The sequence below is a fragment of the Echinops telfairi genome, unplaced genomic scaffold (assembly GCF_000313985.2).
Source record: "Echinops telfairi isolate 266 unplaced genomic scaffold, ASM31398v2 ScPeMD7_3533;HRSCAF=4204_1, whole genome shotgun sequence".
NCBI lineage: Eukaryota > Metazoa > Chordata > Mammalia > Afrosoricida > Tenrecidae > Echinops > Echinops telfairi.
The window spans coordinates 12,544,633-12,558,673 of record NW_022107432.1 but is presented as its reverse complement, the minus strand read 5'-3'; the positions used below and the strand labels follow the sequence as shown (position 1 = coordinate 12,558,673).

Below are 14,041 nucleotides of genomic sequence, written 5' to 3'. Positions count from 1 at the left end.
TTTTTTTAAAAACGTACTAAACAATTTTTTTAAAAAGCTAAAAATGAAAGTCAATGGGTAGGCTGGCCCAAGGGCAATTCCTAGTAATGCTCATATGCCAAAGTCAGGGACTATCTGCGTCCTGCATGTGAGGTTTCCACGTTTGGCCTTCAATGGAAGGGAACTTTGGGGCAGTTTATTACCTGATAGGGCTCTTTGAGCCAGACTTCAGAACTCTCACCACTGGGTGTATTTCCTCATTTCCTGATGAGACTGAAAGGGCAGTATGACTAAGTTGTCAATGACTGTTAACATGGATGTGATTGGAAAAACTTAGAACTTACCAAGCAGGTTGGTCAATTTGCCATGCTACTACGGGGTATAAAATGAGCCACCTCCGAGGACAGAAAGGGGGATCTTACTGAAATCAAGAAAAAAAGTCATGAGACTGGAAAAATTAAAATTGATTTCATTCTACTGTTAAAACGGCTATTATACTAATTTGCTACAAAACATTTGGATATATTAAATCAAAAGAAAGGATGTCAATTGGTATTCTACCAATATTGATCTGAGTGAGACAACAGGTGTATTTTTCAGACTTTTGTCCAGCCATCCACTTCCTCTGACTAAATAGATGGGCAGCATGGAGGCGAAATCTAAAGGATGTACATGGTACATTCATTTGTATAACGGTAAAAATGTAGAAATTAAATAATTAAAAGGTAAAAATTAAATCAAGAAGTTGGTTTGGGGAAAAAAGAAAAGAAGAAGAGTCAGGAGTGAAGTGCACTGTCTTTTAGACCAAGATCCTTGTGCGCTCAGCCTCTGGGATGAGAGCGCGAACAAGTGCGAGCGGGGACAGCAGACGTGCAGCAGAGCCAGAGCCCCATGGAGGGAAGAAAGCGGGATGCCTTCACAGGAGGCTTCCTGGTGGAGGGGTGCCTCTAACCACTAACTGGGGAGCTGACTCACAGAACTGCAGCTGAGGTCCTTTGGGAAGAACTTATGATGGCGTTGAATATCAGCTGGAACACAGCCCAAGTTTCACAGAGGCCAGGCCAAGGTGCCCCAGTCGGAGAGACGAACCTGGGGGCAGGTTGGGGAGAGGCTTCCTGACTGGAAGAAGGGTCTTCTGAACATTTCTGATCCTGAAATGTCACCTGTTAGATTCCCTGATGATTAACCCCGTAATTCCGAGTGATATTTCTGAAATGTGGCCATTTCCATATATTACTGAAGCCAGCACAGGAGTGTGCCCTGGGAGGGTGGGAGGGTCGGTGTCAGCGTTGGAAGTCCATACGTCTGTCTTTGGCTGCCCAGCAATTGGCCTCGGGCTGATGAATTTGATGCTCCTCCCTCCGTGAGGTCAGTGGCAGCCAGACACCACTGCTGCACCGCTCCATCCTCCCAGGAAGGTATCAGATTCCTTGGGAACAATGGGAGGCAAAGGCTGAAAGATCACCGAGTCCTCTCACTCAGTACTGAAATGACTCACCGAGGCACTGACCCTCAGACAGACTCCTCAGGAGGGAGGTGGAGACTGCCAGACAGAAGTGGCTTGAGTGCGGGAATTGGCGTTTCCAAGTGGTGCTTGTGGGGTTTGAGGAGAGGTAGTGTTGCTGGGTGTTCAGAGCCCTGTGCACTGCCCAGCATCGACCTCATCGGCGTGAGAGGCTCAGGTGGATCAGCAGGGATTCCCTTTTAGATGGCTGCAAACCCAACAGTTAGATCCTCCCTGCTTAGGGGGCTAAGAGTAAGAGGGGAGAAGCACCTCACAAGGATTCCAGGCCAGGACAACACAGCTGCCTAAGCCAGTATCTTGGTCTACCATTCTCCCAGCAGAGTTAGAAGGGGCACCAGGGGTCAGGGCAGTCTGGGTTCACCCAAATTATACACAGTGTAAGGATGGAGAAGCCACAGATTGCAAGCAGGAATTCAATTTAGGGCTTGTGGGGGGGGAGACAGGTGGACAGCTTGATTACCAAACAACAACAAATACCTATTACCGTTTCCGTTTAGAGGAAATGTACCCTGAATCTTGGAAAGATTTGTATGTATGCTCTGAGGGCAGTAGCTGATGCAAACAATGGTGCTTCTCTCGTACAGCTTGAACGTTTATTTCTGAGCCTTCAGCGTAATCTAAGAACCAAATTAAATGAGAAAACACCTAATACAACATAAAAGGCTTGTCCTAAAGTCGTATGCCTCCACATGGAAACCTGCATCGTGTTGCCATTCGGTGCCGTCCCGGCAATGTCCACTCACCGCGATCCCACTGACAGCGTCTAACTGCACCAGGCGGTGCCGATGTTCATAGACATCTCAACTCGATGGACAGCCTGCTCTTCTGGAACTAAACACTGTTAGTGAGATCACAAGGAGACCTCCACCCATTTGCTGTCGTCTCTCCTTTTAATTTTCGATCCCCAGGAATCCCTAAACTACATACGAACAGCCCTGCGTTCTTACAACATCGTAAACTCCATTTCAGAGCTCTGAAATGATCCTTTAGTTGATTTCCCTTTTCTGGTAACTTCAAAGTTTCAGTACCTCCCCTTTCTTTCATGCCTTCTCTCTTCTAAGTGAAAGCTGATGCTGGTGGGTCTTAACCTATGGCTTGCCAATGCTGTTATACATTCATGCCACAAAATACCGACCAGGTATTCACACCCAAGCCAGTGAGTTACGTGAGAGGGTAAATAGACCCCAGTGATCATGGCCCTGCCAAACGTGTAGCCACAGGCAGATAGATGGCTCCACTTCTTGGGACGTTTCTCTACAATGATCTGGTTCTTTTGGTTACAAAACTCCACATCTGCCCTCCTGTGCAGGAGTTTTCAACAAAATAGGAATGCTAAGAAGAAAACCTGTTGAAAACTTGACCAAGGACATGCTCTAACGGTACAGGAGGGGGCTTTAAAAGTTTGTGGGAAAATCCCATCATCTTGAATTCCACACATTTTTTGAAATCCTCCTAGTATTTATGATGGTTTATATAAGAACATGGAGGGAAGGAAGATTGAAAACACTACATACACAAAACTAAATGTAAATATCAACTAACGGAGTTCTAGGGCTTATTTATCCCTCAGGTATATTTTGAGTTTACAGAAATTTATGTTTAAGGTTGCTGTCAGTTAAGGAACCATTTGCCTCCATATGTGTTGTCAGTGTACTCTAAGTTCTTGGTTAAGAAATGCCATTTCCCTCTTAGGACATTTCCTCGACCTCTATATTCAGTGCTCAGACCTGGCTCCATCTCCAGTGCTCTCGCCAGGAGCCGGAGGAGTTGCATTTCCTCTTACAGACCCACGAGGATCCCACATGCACTCAGTTGCACAAGGCACCAATGACCTCTCTACGAGAGGCTAAACGCCACAGTACTTTGCAGCTGTGTTTCTCGGCTTGAGAAATGTCTAAGGCAAATGCCTTTCAATTCTTTAAGATTAAGTCACTGTAAATATTTTTATTCCCTCTGGGGTATGGTTCTGTGTAACAATAACTCTATGAACATTTTCTTAAGAAATTGGCTCTACAGTCTATCCATGACAGGAGGTAGCTGAAAAACCTGACGCTTGCTGCAGACAGAGAGAGCTGCACAGCGCTGGGGCCAGGAGTCCTTCCTGGGCACTTCCCCGGCCGCCAGTCCTGCAATATCCTTCTTTGAGGCTACTTAAACTGCCTTCACTCTAGAACAGGGCAAAAACAAAAAGGCAAAAAAAGTGTTGTGAGTATTTCATAAATTGACAAGTACCACACAACAGTGATAGCAGTATCTACCAGTCTATCATAAAATCTATACCTTAGCTTATGATACATAAGACAACTCTACCCAGAGGGCCTCGCCCCCACAGTTGTTACCCCCTCTAACCATCACACTCCGTGTTTCCCACTAACTTCTACACCCACCCATACACAACCCACATGCGGACGGGGAGACACCATCACAGCCGTAAGCCGAGAGAAAATTCCTGTTTTCCTCTAAACACAAATTTGAAGATTCGAATGGAAGTTCACCTCCCTCTGTCCTGGAAGGAGCCCGGTGCTGTAGAGGGTCAGCTAACTGCAAGGTCTGCAGCTTGAACCCATCAGCCACTCCACTGGAGGAAGAGGAGGCCTCCCGTTCCTGTAGACTGACAGCTTTGGAAACCCAAAGGAGTAGTCCTGAAGGATTGCTGGGAGTCAGAACGAGCCCGATGAGAATCCAGTTCTTTCTGCTGCCCCCCCATATCCTCCATGGAATGAGAGGATACAAAAAGAGTGTTTGAAATGTGCTCACTTCGCAGACACTTGGGACTCTCCCGCCCAAGGGTGAAGCGATAGGCCAGTGGGGTTGAGGTGCACGTTGTCTCCCCCTGAAATTTTACCCTCATTTTTGTTTCCTCGTGGCAGGCTGCTCTGGGCATCAGAGGCTGCCTGGCGGTAGCAGTAATTCAGACTTGCCCTTCACTTCTTTCAGGTTACCTTTGCCTTTGAGATCAAACCTCCAGCTCCATGGCCTGAACTCACACAGACCGTTCCAGACCTAGAGCTCTCACGGCCACTCTGCTGAGTTTTTAAGAAAAGGACCCAGCAAATTTCAAAGCTATTTACCAGAGCAGGCCAGAGGCGGGCTTACCACAGTATGCCAAGCACAAGTGCCACCCACTTCCTTCCTACCACCCATCCCCTACCTCCACACAAGCAGCAGCCCTGAGCCAGGGCTCCGTCCCCAAACGCTCCCAGATGGGCTTCTCGTGAGCCTTCCACTTTCCACCCTCTGTTTTCCTTGTTTAAAAGTGTGTTCGAGGATACTCACTTGAAATCAGAATAGAATACGAAACATGGATAACAAAGAGAACCAAGAGTCAAACTCCCTCTTTGAGATTTTCTGGACGGCGTATTTGCACAAACAATGCTGGCGCTTGGGAAAAAGCTGTTCGACAACATACTCAGAATGCATGCTGTATTTGCTTTCCCAGGTCCCTCCCCACCCTGAGCCACACTGCCTTGCTTGGGCCAGTGAGGCGGACGCGTTGGGGAAGAAGTCCGTGCTAGTGTTCGCCTTACCTCACAGAACATGTAGAGGGACAGCAAGGTGAGCCCAAGGTTATACAGCACTAAAATCCCCCGGAAGGAGAAGGCCTGCCTGTTCTTCATGTATTTGGGTCCCAGCCAGACTACTAACAAGTAGACGATGGAGCAGATCAAGGTCGGGATGTAGTTGTCCAGAAGAAACCATCCTTTCACTCTGTTATCTGGAAAATAAAGGCGTAAGTAAAATTAGTGAGAAGTAAGGCGGGTATGAACTGTGATTTTACAACTAACAAAGCTGCCACGGAGTCGATTCTGACTCCTAAGCGTCCATCTGATAGTTAGGTTCCCACACCCAAAAGGAAGCATGGCTGGTTGACAGCGATCATGTGTGTCATAGAAGGGGCACCGCTGAACCTCCCTGTGAGGTTCAATCTACATTATTCAAGGGCTCTTGCTAAGTGAAATTATAGTAACGAACAGTAATAGTGCCTTCCAGGGAATTTTAAAGAAACCAAAACATTTAGCTTTGGCTAAAAGTTCCTGTAAGTGGATGTATGAATCAGATCTGTTGAATGATGCACGGTGAGATGAAACCCAAGGCGTGGCAGCCTTTGACTCTGGAGTTCTTCTGTCTCGGGTGGCCGAGGGTCAGCAGCCTGCCCAGCACGGGGCAGACTCGGAGGAAGCCTGCCATCTAGCCAGATGAATGACACTGCTAGTGACAAAACAGGGGCAGGTGCTGTCAGTGGAATGGCTACCAACGGAGGGAGCCATCATTTTGTAAATCGTGAAGGTGCAGGAGCAATGACCAGGGGAAACAGCAGTCTCAGCAGAAGCTGCCAGCCCTCCCTCCCTCTCTCCCCCTGCCAACCAGGGCACCACCGGACAGGACAGCCAGCTCCGCGAGGCATTGCTCCTCTTGCAGGACACAGCCGTGTCTTCTGGCTGACCCTGGGAAGCGACCTCTGCTACATGCTGCCCCTTTGCAGCCTGCTGGGATACTCCCCAAATGCCTGCAGTTCTGCAATCTTACCTTTCCTCGAAGCCCCCCAACTCTGGAGCTCAGAGGGGCATGAAGGCTCACCAGCGCATCTCTGAGACCCGGCAGCTCTTTGGAGTAGTCCTGACCAATTTTTGAGGCCCTGGGTGTACCCACTTGCAATTCTACTCATATATTCCCCTTGTAATCCTAGGACAACCTCACTGTCTCGGAGTCGATTCCAACTCACAGGGAAACCACAGGACAGAGTCACAGCTGTGTCACAGGGGAAGGTTCTGAGGGTAAAAACCGTTAGGGAAGCAGACTGCTTCATCTCTCACAGAGCAGCTGAGGAGTGTGGAGAGCTGATCGTTCAGTTGGCACCCCAACACTTAACCCACTGTGCCACCAGGCCTCCTTCTCCTAGGATAAGCACAGGTTAAATAAGGCGTCCGTCTCCTTGGGGAGCTCTCCACGGGTCCCCTCACGCCTTCCTTCCAGGGGCTCCGCAGGGTGAAGCCCTCCAGTCTTTGCCCACGGTGTACTCTTGGCTGGGGCGGGGCGTCCTGTCAGTTCTGCTGAGCTGCTGTTTCTCAGAAGGCTTCAGGGAAGTGTTTGACCCCAGTGAACCTCCTAAGGGAGATTGTTAGGGCCTTTGTTCTCAGCTCCTGGCAGAGTTGCCAATTCTGTGAAAAGCAAGTTCTCACTCAGCTCCCTAAACTGTTAGCGCATTTAGTTCAGTGTGCACACCTATTACAGGCAAATGTTCCCGATAAACGCACATACTTCCCATTTCCTGTACTTCCAGGCTTTCGTTTGGACCTTGCTTTTCCCTTTCTTATTAACAGACCCTCGTCTTTGCCCATCCATAAGTACTGTCCTCCTTCAACTCTGCTGTGTGCTTCCAGGGTCCTGGCCCTGCGCCCCCAGAGGGTGATCTTCACGGAGCTAGTCAGTTATGGAGATCCTAACCCCTCTGTCAGAACACAGGCGAGTCAAACCATTCTGCCCCCCTGAGCTTTACAAGACGAAGGGCTTTGGGGAAGCGTTCCTCTGCTCTAAAAATGATGCAAACAAACAGATTTCTTCCTCCTGTGGATGGGCTAGAGGAGCCCTGGGAGCGTAGTGGGTTATGGGTTTGTCTGCTACCTGAAAAGTCAAACCCAGAGCAGCTGTGGGAGAAAGACGAGGTAGTCTTCCTCCGTGAAGAAGTCCAGCCTCAGAAGCCCTAGGGAGTTGCTCTCCGCTGCCCCTCAGGGCACCAGTGTCGCAGTAGACGCTGGTGGTGGCGGATGGACGTGCTGCCCTAGTGGCTCGTTGTCTTGTAACCGTGAAGATGGAAGAACCTATTCTAAGGTTAAAGGTACTGAGGGTGGTCCGGGAAAAAAACGACAAGAATGGCGTCCTTGTTGATATGTTAAGCGTTCCTGAAATACTCAAGAGTTGCCCAACCTGATAATGTAAGCTAATGATTTTTACTAATGTTTCAACCAATTAAGCGTTGGATCGCTTAACAGATTAAAGTTGGGCTACCTGGCCCTTACAGTTGTATCACTGGGCATCATTAGGATACAAGCACTCACACACACAGATCTGCCTCGTTCTTTTCAATGGTCAGACACTGATTTGTTATTTAACCTGTCCCCTACTGATGGGCAGCTAGATTTTTTCCAGCCTTGGCAAACCCTACTATAACAGGCATCCTTAAACCGATCTTTGCATGATCCAGCTTAGCTCTAGGAACGGAGTCTTAGGCAGAGAAGAGCTGGAGCAGAGAGCTGGGCCCTCCAGAGCTTATGCCATTTAGACTCTTCCCCCGCTTTGAGCGATCAAAGATGCTGTCAAGTAGATTTTTTAAATCACCGCCACACTGCCAGATGAAGTGAAGCTGAGCACACGTCCTCTCCCATTTGTAGGGCCTTTCTGTAAACCCCAAACTTGTTCTTCATATAGATCAACTTTACAAGAGGGCAATATGGAGTGGACTTACTGTTCTAAAAGACAACCGATTAAGAGACATATACAAAGTAAGTTCTAGTTGTACGTGTACATTAAAAAAATCATTGTAAAACAATACGATAAAAGGGGAAGAGTTTTTAACACCTATTGCACTTTGGAAATACAGTTTCCATTAGAGACTAGCTGAAGCCCTTGGATGATGGTGAAGCCTGCGCTAGTGGCAGGCTGAGAGCTTGCAGCACCGCATGGCATCAGGGTAACGTAGGGGAGGGGCCACACGAGCTGCGTGTCTGGTCCACAGCCCGGGTCCTGTACCATGTCTGTAATTGCCAGAGACCTCCATGCTCTTGGTGGTTGGGATGATGCTAGCATTTCCAAGAATTCCTTCATGCACTATTTATAAGCGGCTATAAAAAGGGGAGAAGAAAGGTACACAAAACCAAAATCCACCTTACCTCGGGGGCCAAGCAATGCCCTGAAATAGGTACTTAGTGATGCATCAAAATGTTCCATTTTAAAAACCTATTAAGAAAAAAAGACATTGATTAGTCTCTCCTCAAAATGTGGTTTTATCTTGTTTTTATGTATACACAGTACTTTTCCTACAAAAGACAAGAACACACTCCTTTCAAAGACTGCATGCTATCAGACAAGGTCAAATTCCTCTTGCTTCAAAAAAAGTAAAAAATGTCACACTTTGAAACTCAAGAAAGTAACCTGCTTGCTACCAGAAGCAAAGAGAGAATTAGAAGAAGAGGACATTAAAGCAAAGGCAAATGCACAAGCTTGTGAACTCACTTCACAAGTAGGTGCCAGAGTGCTTTCTGTGAAGCCTAAATCTCAGTGGGGCAAAGGCGGGGCTGTACAGAAAGATGGCAGAGGGAGAGGGTGCTGTCTGTCTGCAGGTGGCACCATCAGTGGACAGAATGCTGCGACAAAAAATGGTTTTCCTTGGCTTGCTGCTTTTCACATTTACTTAAAATGTTTCATGATCACCAGATAAAGATTCAAATATATCCTTTTAAATGGTCAAATCTTATCATTCTCCTCCAACCACAATCACTGTGGTCAGAAGGCACCTAATGCAGCAAACTGTGGACACAGCTCCAGAGATTTTTTTCTCCCTCCTTTGAGCACAAACAGGAGTGATGAGAGCAATGATACCATCATGAACTTCAACCCTTTGGCGGAGCTTCAAGTCAATGTCATGTTACAAAATAAACAAGCTGATCATCATAATCAATAAGCATATTGTTTTTTCAATTAGTGAGAACTTTCCCCCCATAAAACTCCTTTACTTAGATTATATTTATAAGTACAATATACTTGGTTAGAATACAAAATGTATTTTTACTGGGAGAGGGAGAGGGTCACAGTAAAAAAAAAAAAATCCTAGAAAACTGCTGGGATATAAAAGTGTATATATGGCTTGTTTTCATTTAATAAAACACCTTGGAGAAAGTTTCAAATTAGTAGTTACATATTTGCCTCAATCTTCTAAGATTCTATAGTCCTCTAAACCAAATCAAAACTCACTGCCACAGAGTCGTTGTCGACTCATAGCCCGCAACAGAGCAGGACAGAGGGTCCCTGAGAATTTCTGAGACTGTTTCCGAGAGTAGAGAGCCGTCTTTCTCCCGAGGCAGATGCAGCTCTAAGGAACCAACTGTGCCAGCAACCAGTCTACCATCTTTGCCCCTCAGTCCTCACTCTCAACAAGTAAGCAGCTTCCTCCCACTCTGTATTCCAACGACCACTCTCGCGCTGAGCCATTTTTCTCCCTCAAACGAAACCTCAGGGGATGCGAATTCTAGAAAATACTGAAGCGGAAGAGCCGGGGCTTAGCTTTGCATTTCCTAAACAGAAATCCTCTGACAATGCGCCGGAGATAATTAAGTCTCGTTTACCCAAAAAAGGCTATGAGAAATCCTGATAAAAAATAATTTGACTATTTTTCTAGCATCTCCTTTAAAACATCTAGAAAAGTACAAATGCTAGAAAGTGATCATGTTTTTGTGAGCCCTGGTTCACATGAACACAATTTAATATCATCTGGGATGAGTGGTCAAGGGTCCTGGGTGGGTACAGGGTAGGCCGATAGACCAGAGAAAGAAGGGCTTTCTTTTCGAGTAAAGAGTCTCAGAAACTCACAGGGCCAGTTCTTCTGTCCGACGGGGCAGCTAAGATTGGAATCAACTGGGTTTTTTGAGTGTGTGAGATCTCAAACAGCCCATCAAAGTTGTTCTAGTTTTTATGACGCTGCTATATTTTGGATTGAGGGCTTTCTGTGTTTTATTCTGTTGTTGAAATTCCTTTAAAAATGATTTTCTTTATATGAAACTCATGATCGATAAATCTAAAGAAACAGGTACTAGATCAGTAATTTCCTAGGGCTATGAGATGGGAAGTTGGGGGAAATGGGAGCTAATAATAATGGATGGAAGAATGAAGAAATAGTTCTAAGATGGCTTATGGTGAATGCACAACTCTCTTTAATATAACTAAGCCACTGAATTGTATACACATGAATTATATGTCAAGAAAACTGTTATTTAAAAAAAAACACTGGGGACCTGTATTTTAGAAAGATTTTTTTACCAACAAAGGTTAACAAGTGACCAAGTAAAGGTTTAATTTTTTTTTTTTTAAGGAAGTATGGCCATGGCTGTAGCGGGAAAGAGCCCAAGAACACTGTGATTCTTGGACTCAAGTACTATTGGGTAAGTTGTCTACTGGGGATAGATTTACCTTCCTCGAAGACATTTCAAACTCACTGGGGGTGTATCCCTTACTCAGACTCGCAATGTACATGATATACCAGCAGCTCTGGTGGGGTCATGTGATGTGTGGGGCTGCTAACCACAAGATCAGCAAGCGGACTGAAACCATTCGCTGCTCTGTGGAAGATGGGGCTTCCTACTCCCACAAACAGTTCCAGTTTCCAAAACCCACAGGGGTAGCTCTACTCTGTCCTAGAGGGGTCACTGTGAGTGAGCACCGACCTGGAAGCGAGAGCGAGACATGTGGCAAAACATTTAAACGATCCGTGCTTTCGTTTCTTAGCTACAAAATGAAGAAACTGTAATTGCTCTAAGGCGGTGAAGATCACACTCATGAAACTTCCAGGACCATGCCTGGCTGGTAGTGAACCCTCAATAAATGTTCCCCACTGTGTTACCTGTCTTGTCAGTTTCCACCACTTGTCAGGGTGTCGTCCTATGGTGGCTTGTGTGTTGCTGTGATGCTGAAAGCACTGTCACTGGTATTTCAAATACCAGCAGTGCCACCCAAACTGACCAGGGTTCAGCAGAGCTTCCAGATTAAGAACAGACGTCAAAGGAGGATGTGCACTTCAGGGGGATTAGCCACTGAAAACCCTATGGACAGCATGGAAACGCTGTCAGATACTAAAAGCATCGTGAATCGAAGCAGAACGTTGTCAGAGAGCCTGGCAGAAGATGAGGCCAGAAGGCCAGAAGGCGCTGAGACCACGGCTGAGGAAGACCTGCTTCTCAAAGGAGAGCCGACCTAAGGATGCAGATGGAGAGCCAACCTGTGGCAGCCAAGTCTTTGGGAACTTTCATTTGGTGATGGGGCATGGCTCAAAATGAGAAGAAACCACTGCAAAAGATTACTAATATAATCAGAACTTGGAATATAGGAAATATGAGTCTAGGAAAATGTCAAGTCTTCAAAAATGAAAAGAACCCATAAAGATTGATCTTCTAGGGATAGTGGGCTGAAAAGAACTGGTTTGGGCCATTCTGAATTAGAAAATCAGATGGTTCACTATGCTGAGAACGCACAATCAAGAGGAAAGGCTCTGCATTCATCATCAAAAAGGGCAGTTCAAGGTCTCCCTTGACGTACAATGCTGTCTGTGATAGGATTATATCTATCTGCCTTCAAGGAGATCCAATCAATACAGCTATCCTTCAAATGCATGCACCAACCACTAGAGCTAATAATGCAGACATTGGAGAATTCTACCAGTGTTGTCAGTTTGAAATGGATAATGTCTGCAATCAAGACGCACTGATGCTTATTGGTGGTTGGAATGCAAACGTTAGACACAACACAAAAGGCAACTCGCTATGTGGACTTCTCCAGCTGGAACACCCAGAAATCAAACTGACTCCGCGTGAGGGAAAAGACAGGGGCCCTGGTGGTGTAGTGGTTACCTGCGGGGCTAACTGCAATGGGCAGCAGATCTAAACCACCAGCCACTCCTTGAGAGGAAGACGAGGCTTTCTACTCCCATAAAGCATCACAGTCTGGGGAACCCACGGGGACAGTTCTACCCTGTCCTATAGGGGGACCACGCGTCAGCACTGAATGTTGTGAGGGTGGGAAAAGATGATGAAGTACAGGATCAGCAGCAACATCACATTACCTAAACATGAAAGACAAGGGAGAAATACAGTACACAGTATCAAGTATCAGTGATGCCAAAAGGGGATCGCTGCAAATGAACTTGGTGACGCCAGGGCCACAGCGGAGAAGGGGTCATATGCAGTAAACCAGGAAAGCACAGAATAAGCACAAGCTAAAGCACAGAAACCACACCCACGCCAAACCCCGTTTGCACACTGCTCAGGTGTTGGAAGCATGCATGTGAAAAGCAAGACGCCGCTACACACGTCCCCCCACGCTATGAAACAAGTCCAGTAACACAGCTCTGGGGTCTATCCCTCAGGAAAATAGCTGCCGCAAAGTCAAAAGAGAACCACTCTAGTTTTTAAATAGGAGGTCTTTCAGAGGGCTGTAACCAGTTTGGGTTTTTATCTAAGGAGGATATGGGTAAGCTGGAAACAAGAGAAGAGGAAATGATTTAAATGATAGAAAACAGACCTGGTTGTGGGGGGAGGGGGACGGGAACATGCGGCCCAGGAATTGTGGTAAATGACCTCTGACTACAAGGATGACAATGTCTAGGACACAGAGTTTAACTGGAGGATCTAGGCTGAACAGTCCAGAGACAGCAAAGCAGCCTGATTAGGTATAAGGTGAAAGGTGTCAGTCGCAGAGTACTGAGCCCCCCAGTGGCAGGCCACCAAGAGAGCTGGTGGGGTTTTCGGTTTGGGAACGTGGAGGAATCCTGTTACAAACCATCTGTCCTGGGTGTTCAGGAATCTAAGCCCCTCTAACAAGAGCCCCCCCACCCCTTCCCTCCCAAGCTAAAAGGCGTAGGAGCGCGCCTCACGCTTGGTAAAAAGAGCGAGTGTCTTTTTTTCCTTCTCACAAAAGCCTGGGTAAAAGGTGATTTTGCCCTTAGACAGCACGGCCTCTCAGCTTGAGAATTCTTATCTTAGGTTTGCTGAACTTGCCACAAGCAAACGCTGGGACAGAAGTAGTAACTATCAAAGCATTCTCTAAAAAGAACAGATGTGGAAACTGGGCTACAAACTAGTTCATTCCGGCTCAATCCCTGCTGAGAAGTTGTCTTTAGTCTCCACCAGAATCCCCCGATGAACAGGCTCCCAAAATGATGCCTACAGATCCCTGTGCGATTCTCCTGCACCCCTTTTGTCACCATGGAGGCTCGGCAACCACCCCCACACCAAACCCGCTGGCAAACTGCTGAGGTGTTGGAAGCACGTGTGTGAAAAAGTCTGTCTGGGATGGAAAGGCAAATTCTCAGCAAAGGTCTGCCAGGACCGAAGCCCTTTTCTAGCCCTCAGGGAAAATGAGAGTTTCCGGAGAGAAACCACCCACGGGCCCTGGAGAGCATCGGTTCAAAGGGGAGAGAGGATAGGTGGAGGAGGCCCCCAGGAGAAGGGCCTCATCCATGGTCTCCTGACCGGAGATCACAGGCCCGGCCTCCGGGCAGGGCAGGTGTTTCCCTCAAATTCTCCCTCTGCCACACCCACAGCACACATTGGGGCACCTTCTCAGGCAGGACTGTTTGTTTTCAAGAGGTTACCAAGAGACATCTCACCACAGGGCTGCTTTCGCTATTTACTCAGCACAAGGTCACGCCTCGGTCTGGGCAGCCACGGAGCAGTTGCTATCGTTCTGGGGTGCTGCCGTGTTGGTTTCCGTGCATCACAACCCTCTGCAGCAGCCGCGGGGCCACCCCATCTCCTGGAGGGGCTTCCTCTTTGT

At 47.2% G+C, this 14,041-nt stretch overlaps 1 protein-coding gene across 2 annotated transcripts in view; it reads right to left on the bottom strand.

The window, feature by feature from the left end:
* The window catches only part of ELOVL5 (ELOVL fatty acid elongase 5), an 82,427-nt gene that overhangs the window by 24,910 nt on the left and 43,476 nt on the right, over positions 1-14,041 (bottom strand). For both annotated transcript variants that reach the window (XM_045294891.1, XM_004696352.2), the window contains exons 2-3: positions 8,392-8,458; positions 5,032-5,219 (exon numbers count right to left, since the gene is read on the bottom strand). In XM_045294891.1, coding sequence (XP_045150826.1) covers positions 5,032-5,219; positions 8,392-8,449 — 246 coding nt within the window. In that variant the 5' untranslated portion in view covers positions 8,450-8,458. The remainder of the gene's footprint in view (positions 1-5,031; positions 5,220-8,391; positions 8,459-14,041) is intronic.